Genomic DNA, 11594 nt, shown 5'->3' with positions numbered 1-11594 from the left:
GAATCAGATAGATAGTCCAGAATAAATAAACAGAACACACGAACAGATCCGGATCGTCCCCAAAGACCAATCCATCTATCCGGATAGAATCTAGGTGCGACCGGCCAATGGAGTCCGGCTCAATGGCCCAGCGGACTCCCTTACCTGATCCGGCCTTAGGCCTGGATCCAATCGGCCTAGTAAGCCTCAAGCCTAATCCGGAAGGCTTAGCAACCGGTCAGACCTTGCGACTCTACCTTGGCTTAGACAAACCGTGACCTTGTCTTGACTAGACAAGCCATAGGCTGATCCATAAGGATCGGTCCTAACCTGTCCCGAAAGACACCGTTTGGAACATGTACCCTTTGGTCATTCGTGCCTCTTGGACACTCATGACTCTTGACAACTCGTGCCCATTGGGTCATTCCCAACCGTTCGTCCTAACCGCCCAGTCTTGGTGCGATTGGATCATCCGACTAACCGACCCGTGTCTAGGCTAGCGGTTTGGTTATGTTCGGCCAAAGTGTAGGGACGTGTTCCTTGAACTCAACCAACACAAACTTTCGTGTTTAACAAGAGAGAAGAGAAGAGAAACGAATTGAAACAGATAAGGAGAGCCGGATGGGACTTAGGAACCGAGCAGAGCCGCGGTGCGGTCGCATGGACCGTCCGTTCGGTCTGATGGAGCCACGGCCCATCACATACCTTGTGAACCACGTCTGGGTTCTCCATGCTCTTCTCCTTGTCTTGATCTCCCACTCTTGACCGGAGTTAGTTCCCAAACGATCAGAGCCGCCGGAACACAACACCACCACAATCGGCCTTTCTCTTGGCCGGAACTCTCTCTTTCTCTCTTTCTTTCTCTCTACGTTTTTCTCTGAGTATTTTACTCTGGAATTGGATAATGAAATCGACCAGAGAGCCCCCATATTTATAGAAAACGAGGGGTAAGTCTTGCCCCACGAACAGGCATGACTTGCATCCCTTCGCCCTTTCTGATTGGGTTTGGGGTCGGCCACAAGCCCAACCCACGCCCCAAGCCTCCTGGACTTTGCCCACGGCCTTGTCCTAAGACCCAACAGCCCATGGCCTCATGGCCGGACCTCACAGCCCGCCACTGACCCGGACCCGGACCATCAGCCTAAAGCCTGGACAGTCCGTCTAGCTGAGATGAGCTGACTCTCAGCTGCCTCAGCTGAGTGAGCTAGTAGTCCATCTAGTGGAGCTGACTTAGTAGGGACTGATCTGGAGTGAACTTAACCTAGCTTCATTGAGCTGGCCGAGCTACTTGTCCACTTCGTCCAGTTACAGTCTTACTCGTCCTAGCTGTCGCTTAGCTTGTATAAGGTTAAGTCTAAGTTTCCTTATGTCCTTAACCTTCTTTCTCGACCATGGAACGCTTGCCTTGATGTCCTAAGACTGGCTTGCACGTTTCCTCGAACCATGGCCGTCCCAACAATCCTATTCAAGATTGGGGGCGTGACAGTCCTGTGTGTACTGAACAGACAGTCCACGTGGGCAAAAATCAATCAAACAATCCACGGGAAGGGACAGCGTGCTGAGTCCAAGGACCAACGTGCTGAGTCCAAGGACCAACGTGCTGATATGTGTACTGATTGTCAGCCACGAACGTCTTGTGTGTGCTGACGGACACACACGGACACACACAGACACACACGGACAGCCACGGACGTCCTGTGTGTGCTGACGGACACCCACGGACATCCTATCTGAACTGAACAGACAGCCCACGTGGGCCAAAATCACCCGAACATTCCACGGGAAGGGCCAACGTGCTGAGTCCAAGGACCAGCGTTCTGATATGTGTACTGATGGACAGCCATGGACGTCCTGTGTGTGCTGACGGACACACACGGACAGCCACGGACGTCCTGTGTGTGCTGACGGACAGCCACAGACAGACACAGACATCCTGTGTGTGCTGGCGGACACCCACGGACGTCCTGTGTGTAGTGAACAGACAGCCAACGTGGGCCAAAATCACCCAAACCGTCCACGGGAAGGGCCAGCGTGCTGAGTCCAAAGACCAGCATGCTGATATGTGTACTGATGGACAGCCACAGACGTCCTGTGTGTGCTAACAGACACACACGGACACACTCGGACACACACGAACACACACGGGGAGCCACGGACGTCCTGTGTGTGCTGACGGACAGCCAAGGACGTCCTGTGTGTGCTGGCGGAGAGCCACGGACGTCCTGTGTGTTCTGAGCAGACAGCCCACGTGGGCCAAAATCACCTGAACAGTCCACGTGAAGGGCCAGCCTGCTGAGTCCCAGGACCAACGTGCTGATATGTGTACTGATGGACAGCCACGGACGTCCTGTGTGTGCAGACGGACACACACGGACAGCCACGGATGTCCTGTGTGTGCTGGCGGACACCCATAGACGTCCTGTGTGTACTGAACAGACAGCCCAAGTGGGCCAAAATCACCCGAACAGTCCACAGGAAGATTCAGCGTGCTGAGTCCAAGGCCCAACGTGCTGATATGTGTACTGATGGACTACCACACACGTCATGTGTGTGCTGACGGACACCTACGGACACACAGAGACAGCCACAGACGTCCTGTGTGTGCTGACGGACACACACGGACGTCCTGTGTGTGTTGACGGACACACACAGACATCCTATGTGTGCTGACGGACAGCCCAAGTGGGCCAAAATCACCAAAATAGTCCACAGGAAGGGCCATCATGCTGAGTCCAAGGACCAGCTTGCTGATATGTGTACTGATGGACAGCCACAGACGTTCTGTGTGTGCTGATGGACACACACGGACACACACGGACAGCCACAGACTCCTGTGTGTGCTGGCGGACACCCACGGACGTCCTGTGTGTACTGAGTCCAAGGAAAAGCGTGCTGATATGTGTACTGATGGACAGCCACGGACGTCCTGTGTGTGCTGACGGACAGCCACAGACAGACACGGACATCATGTGTGTGCTGGTGGACACCCACGGACGTCCTGTGTGTACTGAACAGACAGCCAATGTCGGCCAAAATCATCTAAACAGTCCACGGGAAGGGCCAGCGTGCTGATATGTGTACTGATTTACAGCCACGGACGTCCTGTGTGTGCTGACGGACACACACGGACACACACGGAGAGCCACAGAAGTCCTGTGTGTGCTGGCGGACACCCACGGACGTCCTGTGTGTACTAAACAGACAGCCCAAGTGGGCCAAAATCACCCAAATAATCCACAGGAAGGGCCAGCGTGCTGAGTCCAAGGACCAGCGTGCTGATATGTGTACTGATTTACAGCCACTGACGGACACACACGGACACACACTTACAGCCGAAGACATCCTGTGTGTGCTGATGGACACACACGGACGTACTGTGTGTGCTGACGGACAGCCACGGATGTCCTGTGTGTACTAAACAGACAGCCCACGTGGGCCAAAATCACCCGAACAGTCCACGGGAAGGGCAAGCGTGCTGATATGTGTACTGATGGACAGCCACGGATGTCCTATGTGTGCTGACGGACACACACGGACACACACGGACAGTCACAGACGTCCTGTGTGTGCTGACGGAAAGCCACAGACGTCTTAAGTGTGCTGGCGGACACCCACGGACGTCCTGTGTGTACTGAACAGACAGCCCACATGGGCCAAAATCACCCAAACAGTCCACGGGAAGGGCCAGCGTGCTGAGTCCAAGGACCAGTGTGTTGATATGTGTACTGATGGACAGCCACGGACGTCCTGTGTGTGCTGACGGACACACACGGACATCATGTGTGTGCTGACGGATAGCCACAGACAGCCACTGACGTCATGTGTGTGCTGGCATACACCCACAGACACACACAGACAGCCACGGACGTCCTGTGTGTGCTGACGGACAGCCACAGACGTCCTGTGTGTGCTGGCGGACACCCACGGATGTCCTGTGTGTACTGAACAGACAGCCCATGTGGGCCAAAATCACCCAAACAGTCCATGGGAAGGGCCAGCGTGCTGAGTCCAAGGACCAACGTGCTGATATGTGTACTGATGGACAGCCCCGGACGTCCTGTGTGTGCTGATGGACACACACGGACACACACGGACAGCCACGGACGTCCTGTGTGTGCTGGCGGACACCCACGGATGTCCTGTGTGTACTGAACAGACAGCCCATGTGGGCCAAAATCACCCAAACTGTCCACGGACTCCTGTGTGTGCTGGCGGACACCCACGGACGTCATGTGTGTACCGAACAGACAGCCCACGTGGGCCAAAATCACCCGAACAGGCCACTGGAAGCGTCAGCGTGCTGAGTCCAAGGACCAACGTGCTGATATGTGTACTGGTGGATAGCCACGGACGTCCTGTGTGCGCTGACGGACACACACGGACACACACAAACACACACGGACAGCCACGGACGTCCTGTGTGTGCTGACGGACACCCACGGATGTCCTGTGTGTGCGGACGGACACCCACAGACGTCCTGTGTGTACTGAGCAGACAGCCTATGTGGGCCAAAATCACCCGAACAGTCCACGGGAAGGGCCAGCGTGCTGAGTCCAAGGACCAGCGTGCTGATATATGTACTGATGGACAGCAACGAACGTCCTGTGTGTGCTGACGGACAGCAACGAACGTCCTGTGTGTGCTGACGGACAGCCACGGACAGCCACAGACGTCTTGTGTGTGCCGGCGGACACCCACAGACGTCCTGTGTGTACTGAACAGACAGCCCACGTGGGCCAAAATCACCAAAACAGTCCACGGGAATGGCCAGCGTGCTGAGTCCAAGGACCAGCGTGCTGATATGTGTACTGATGGACGGCCACGGACGTCCTGTGTGTGCTGACGAACACACACGGACACACACGGACAGCCACGGACGTGCTGTGTGTGTGCTGATGGACAGCCACAGACGTCTTGTGTGTTCTGGCGGACACCCACGGACGTCCTGTGTGTACTGAACAGACAGCCCACGTGGGCCAAAATCACCCAAACAGTCTACGGGAATGGCCAGCGTGCTGAGTCCAAGGACCAGAGTGATATATGTGTACTGATGGACAGCCACGGACGTCCTGTATGTGCTGACGGACACCGATGGACACACACGGACTGCCACAGACGTCCTGTGTGTGCTGACGGACAGCCACAAACAGCCACAGACGTCTTGTGTATGCCGGCGGACATCCACAGACGTCCTGTGTGTACTGAACAGACAGCCCAAGTGGGCTAAAATCCCCTGAACAGTCTATGGGAAGGGTCAGCGTGTTGAGTCCAAGGACCAACGTGCTGATATGTGTACTGATGGACAGCCACGGACGTCATGTGTGTGCTGACGGACACACACGGACAGCCATGGACATCCTGTGTGTGCTGACGGACACACACGGACGTCCTGTGTGTGCTGACGGACAAACATGTGCACACACGTGATAGAACCAAAATAAGGATCACTCTTTCGGTAAGGTTGATATGAACTCAGATCCGAGAGGATTGAGAACTGATGGATCGAGGGGTGACACTAAGGGTTGCGGATTAGCCCAAAGATACTACCAGAGATTCGAAGGTTGCCGGATGTGACGCACCGGTCCAACACAACGAAGTGGTTCGCTTGGAGATGACCTCACCAAGAGAAGTATGAATGTTCTAAGCAAAGAACAATGAGAGAAGACTCAAAATAAGCAAAGGAAAATCGATGTGATTTTATTAAGGGGGATCATCACATACTTATAAGGTTTGTGAGTCAAAGAAACATAAAGACATTTGTGGGAAAAGACAACATAGAAAATAGAAATGAATGAAAACAAGACATAGAAACTAGAAATGAAGACTTTGACTAAAGACTGGTCAAGGTGCGGATTCTTGTGTTGACTGGTCCAGATTCACAAAGACGTCCAGGTTCATCCTTTGGTGATCAGGTCGTTCGCGGTAAGGAGCAGGACGGACGTAAGGCTGCCCGCATGATTGATCGTCGATGATCCATGAACGGATGAAGAGATAGCTCGACCCAAATCTTCAGAGAGCTTAAGTATCCTTCCTTTGGAGTAGTTGGAAGCATCGATCATCATGAAATCATCAAAGTGGTTGGAAAGGTCGTGATCAGCCTGATCCGGACGTGCGGTACGTCCCAAACGGGCCAGGAAAGACAGGCTAAGTCCGGAATCTGATTCTTCTCGATGATCATGGGTTCTGGCTTGACTGTTGGCTCTAGAATGGCGAATGGGTCGGGGAAGAACGCCTGTGGTTTGGCTGATTTGGTCATCAGGTCGTGGATCCATCCTTAGGTCACGTCCGGGTGCACGCGGGTCGATCCGGTACACGGCTCTGTCCGTTGATCTGGAACGGCTAAATGGCTGAACCTCAGTTGGACTGATCTGATCGTCCTGGTCACCATGCTGAGTCTGCTCCACGTCCTGGTCCAGGTCCTGGGTTCTATCATTCCCTCCCTCTTCAAAAGGATTTGACCACAAATCCGGATCATCTGCGCAAAAAGGAGATAAATCAGAAACATTAAAACTTGAAGAGATATCATACTTACCCTGAAGATCAAGCTGGTAAGCATTGTCATGGAGTTTCCTGAGAATCTGGAATGGACCATCGACCCGGGGCATGAGTTTGGACTTCCTTTGTTCCGGGAATCGTTCCTTCCTCATGTGGACCCAAACAAGATCACCTTCCTGGAAGATCACTTCTTTCCTTTTCTTGTCTGCAAGTCGTTTGTAGCCCTCGGTCTTGGCTTCAATGTTGGCACGAACCTGTTCATGCAGCTTCTTGATCGTGTCCACCTTCCTCTTGCCATCTGTACTAACTCGTTCACTCAAAGGCAAAGGTAAAAGATCAAGTGGAGACAAGGGATTAAATCCATAAACAACCTCAAAAGGAGAAAACTTAGTAGCTGAATGCAAAGCATGGTTATAAGCAAATTCAACATGAGGCAAACATTCTTCCCAAGTCCTAAGATTCTTTTTAACCAAAGATCTAAGCAAAGCAGACAAGGTTCGGTTAACTACTTCAGTTTGCCCATCAGTTTGCGGATGACAAGTTGTAGAGAACATCAATCTAGTACCTAGCTTAGACCACAAGGTCTTCCAAAAATAGCTAAGGAACTTAGCATCACGATCAGAGACAATGGTCTTAGGCATTCCATGCAATCTAACAACTTCCTTAAAGAATAAATCTGCAACTTGCACAGCATCATCAGTTTTGTGACAAGGAATGAAATGAGCCATTTTCGAGAACCTATCAACAACCACAAAGATAGAATCTCGTCCAGCTTTAGACCTAGGCAATCCAAGCACAAAATCCATAGAAATGTCTACCCAAGGATGAGAGGGAATGGGTAGAGCTGAGTACAAACCGTGGTGTGATGCTTTAGGCTTAGACTTCTTGCACACCACACATCGGCTACAGATCCTCACAACATCTTTCATCAGACTCGGCCAGTAGAAATGGTCATGAACCGCCTTGTAGGTTTTCTTGACTCCAAAGTGTCCCATAAGCCCACCTCCATGAGCTTCCCTGAGAAACAACTCCCTCAAAGAACATTGGGGCACACACAAACGGTTATCAAAGAACAAGAAACCAGAATTTTGAAAGTATTTGCCATAAGCAACCTTTGAGCATTTTCGAAAAATCTCTTTAAAATCCTGATCAGAAGCATAAAGATCCTTGATAAATTCAAAGCCAAGCAATTTAGTTTCAAGGGCTGAGAGAAGAGTGTACCTTCGAGACAATGCATCGGCCACAACATTCTCCTTACCTTGTTTGTACTTGATCACATAAGGGAATGTCTCAATGAACTCCATCCAACGAGCATGCCTCTTGTTGAGCTTCTGCTGACCCTTAAGGTGTCTTAGAGACTGATGATCAGTGTGGATGATGAACTCCTTAGGCCAAAGATAGTGCTGCCACGTTTGAAGGGCCCTCACCAAGGCATAGAGTTCTTGGTCGTATGTGGGGTAGTTGAGCATGGCTCCTCCAAGCTTCTCACTGAAATAAGCCACTGGTTTTCCATCCTGCATCAACACAGCACCAATACCAACACCAGAAGCGTCACATTCGATTTCAAAAGCTTTAGAAAAATCTGGAAGTACAAGTAAAGGGGCGTGAGTCAACTTCCCTTTAAGGATTTCGAATGCTTCTTCCTGAGCTGGTCCCCATTTGAACCCCACGTTCTTCTTGATTACTTCAGTAAGAGGAGCGGCCAAGGTACTGAAGTTTTGAACAAATCGCCTATAGAAGCCGGCAAGACCATGGAAGCTTCTTACTTCACCAATGGTGGTCGGAATCGGCCAGTCCCGGATTGCTTGGACCTTCTGCTCGTCTACTCTTAAGCCATCTGTACCTACAACAAAACCTAGAAAGACCACATGATCTGTGCCAAAAGAACACTTTCCAAGGTTAGCAAACAAACGTTCCTTTCTAAGGACTTCAAGAACGGATTTCAAATGCTGTTTGTGCTCATCAAGGCTTTTGCTGTAAATAAGAATGTCATCAAAGTAAACCACAACAAAATGACCAATAAAAGACCTCAAGACATGATTCATTAGGCGCATGAAAGTACTAGGTGCATTAGTGAGACCAAAGGGCATGACAAGCCACTCATACAAACCTAGTTTTGTTTTAAAGGCCGTTTTCCATTCATCACCTTCTTTCATCCTAATCTGATGATAGCCACTTCTCAAATCTATCTTAGAAAAGTACTTAGAACCATGGAGTTCATCAAGCATATCATCAAGACGAGGGATAGGATGTCGATACTTTACCGTGATGTTGTTTATGGCCCGGCAGTCCACACACATCCTCCAGGAGCCATCCTTCTTTGGTACAAGTAGAACAGGCACGGCACAGGGACTGAGACTCTCTCTGATGTATCCCTTCTCAAGCAAGTCGTTGATCTGTTTCTCCAGCTCCTTGGTCTCGACCGGATTGGTGCGGTACGCTGGTCGGTTCGGTAGAGAGGCGCCCGGAACGAGATCGATCTGATGCTCAATGCCTCTCACCGGTGGCAATCCTTTGGGATTTTTTTCTGGAAACACATCAGAATAATCCTGCAAGATACCTAAAAACTCACTCGGAATCTCCGGTGCAAGGTCAGAAGAAGATGAGGCCAAGAGAGACTCTTTATAAATCAGTAAGAGAAATGGCTTTTGAGAGCAAAGAGACTTTCTTACCTGACTTTCTTTGACAAAGAAATTGGAGTTCCTGGTACTGGTCTCAGGTTTATCAGCTTTAGAGTCTTGGTCTCGGTTCTTCTTAAGTTGGACTTGGTCTTGATGGACTTCCGAAGGCGACAAAGGCACCAAGGTGATCTTCTTTCCCTTATGATCAAATGAATGCCGGTTTGTGAAACCATCATGCACTGCCTTCTTGTCAAATTGCCAAGGCCGGCCCAAGAGAACATGGCAAGCATCCATGGGAAGCACATTGCACACAACCTCGTCCTCATATCGGCCAATGGAAAGTGGAACCGTGACTTGCTCCTTCACATACTGTTCTCCAGCCTCATTGAGCCACTCCAACCTGAAAGGACGAGAAAGAGGCCGAGTAACAAGCCCAAGTTTCTTTACAAGGGTGTCACTAGCCACATTAGTGCAACTACCTCCATCAATGATTAAAGAACAAACTTTATCAGAAATGAGACATCTAGAGTGAAAGAGATTCTCCCTTTGTTCTTTGTCATTGGATTTTGGTTGGACACTCAAGGCACGCCTAGTAACCAGTAGTGAACCATGGCTCGGTTCTTCAAGAACATCCTCATCATAGATCGGATAAGAACTCTCCACAAAGGTCGAGCAAAACTCATTGATCACTCCATCGACCTCCTCATCAAAGATGGGATCAGTGGTGTCGTCCAAGACTTTCCTAGTAACAAGAAGGGGACCATGAACCGGGAAGTCAAGTGCTTCTTCCTCATTATCATCATCATACACTGGTCCGAGATCCTCCTTGTCTTCTTCAGATTCGACTTCTCCATTCTCCAAGAGCACCATCACCTTTTGGTTTGGACATCGGTTGGCATAGTGGCCAAGGCCATGACACCTAAAGCATTGGATGTCTCTGGTTCGTTTGGTAGCCTCTTCTTTCTTTTCTCTATCAACACGAGCAGGGACATTAGTCTTAAAAGCTGTATTTGTTGTGGAAGAAGACTTACCCTTGTCTTGATAGTTTGGCTTGGAAGCAAAGGTCGGTTTAGAGGCAAAGGTCGGTTTAGTGAGACCCTTTCTCTTGACTTGTTGCTCGATCAGCACGGCCTTGTGTAGCATCTGCTCCATGCTGTCATAGTCCTCCAGCTCCATGCGGTCTTGTATGTCCCGATTGAGCCCGGTAAGAAATCTGGCCATGGTGGCGTCTAAGGGCTCTTCTACATCAGCTTTGATCATCAAGGTCTCCATCTCCTGGTGATAGTCCTCAACTGACTTAGAACCTTGAAGCAAACGCCTGAGTTTATGGTGTAGATCTCGGTGGTAATGGTCGGGAACAAAGCGTCTCCGCATCAGCATGGAAAGCTCATCCCATGTATCAACTGGCGCCTCACCTGCTCTCCTCCTGCTAGTCACAACTCGATCATACCAGTTAATAGCATAGCCAGTAAACTCAGCAGCAGCAAGTCTAACCTTTTTAATATCAGAAAAATTTTGACAATCAAACACAAGTTCAATTTTTCTTTCCCATTCAAGAAAAGCATCCGGATCATTTTTGCCATCAAAACTTGGAATTTTCAATTTCAAACCACTCAAGCCATCATTGGTTCTTTCATTTCTACCAAAAGGATTGACATCACCTCGGTTTTGATGCCTAGGAACTCTCCTTGGACGGTTGATGGATCGATCATCATCATAAGACTCTTCTCGGATTTCTAGGTCGGACCGGCTGTTCCTCCTTGGATGGTCACGTCTGGTTCTGGTTCGTGACTGAGTTGGTCGGCCCTGAAGTTCATCAAGCCTCTGATGGATCGCCTCCAAACCTGTATTCAACAAGTTAGACATAGAATCATTGAGAGCACGCATTTGCAAGTTAGATAATCCGGCATATGAATTTCCGGGTCGGTTTCTTTCTTCTTCACTATCCATGGTTTCCTGAAAACTTAAACAAGGTAAAGTTAGATTAAAAAAAACCTCACACACTCAGGTGTTTATCCTCACCCACACACGTGTTTCACTCAATTTTTGTTGGTAATCACACAAGAGAGTTCCTCCCAAAGTTCTAAGAGAGCAAACTAGATCACCCAATGAGCAAAACCAAGTGAACCACAAAGATCAAGAGAGAAAGATAAGAGATTTAGAGGGGAACCCGCCTTAACCTCCTCAAAGACCGGATTTCTCTTCGGCCAGCAGGCTTTCTCTTCCACCACCACACCACAAACAAATCAAACTTTGGAATATCTTTTTTTTTTTTAGACTTTTCCTTTTTTTTTTTAATAGATCTTTCTTTTTTTTTTTTTATGGGGGTAATGAGGGGCCCGGGTTCAAGATAGATAGATAAGAAATCTAGATGAAGAATATGGAAGATGAGATGAAATGGATTGAAAAAGAGTTACCGAGAGAGTGGCTCTGATACCACTTGATAGAACCAAAATAAGGATCACTCTTTCGGTAAGGTTGATATGAACTCAGATCCG

General features: G+C 49.5%; 1 protein-coding gene across 1 annotated transcript; it reads right to left on the bottom strand.

Annotated features, from left to right (window-relative positions):
- Positions 1-7992: 7992 nt before the first annotated feature.
- On the bottom strand, positions 7993-11364 carry LOC125596999 (the record flags this gene model as incomplete). Its single annotated transcript, XM_048771955.1, has 1 exon — positions 7993-11364. A coding segment is annotated over exon 1 (3054 nt), but the record flags the coding sequence as incomplete, so codon positions are not given.
- Positions 11365-11594: the final 230 nt, after the last annotated feature.

The sequence above is a fragment of the Brassica napus genome, unplaced genomic scaffold, assembly GCF_020379485.1.
Source record: "Brassica napus cultivar Da-Ae unplaced genomic scaffold, Da-Ae ScsIHWf_1351;HRSCAF=1925, whole genome shotgun sequence".
Classification (NCBI taxonomy): Eukaryota; Viridiplantae; Streptophyta; class Magnoliopsida; order Brassicales; family Brassicaceae; genus Brassica; species Brassica napus.
The sequence above is the reverse complement of the archived record's forward strand: the minus strand, read 5'-3'. Positions and strand labels throughout refer to the sequence as shown.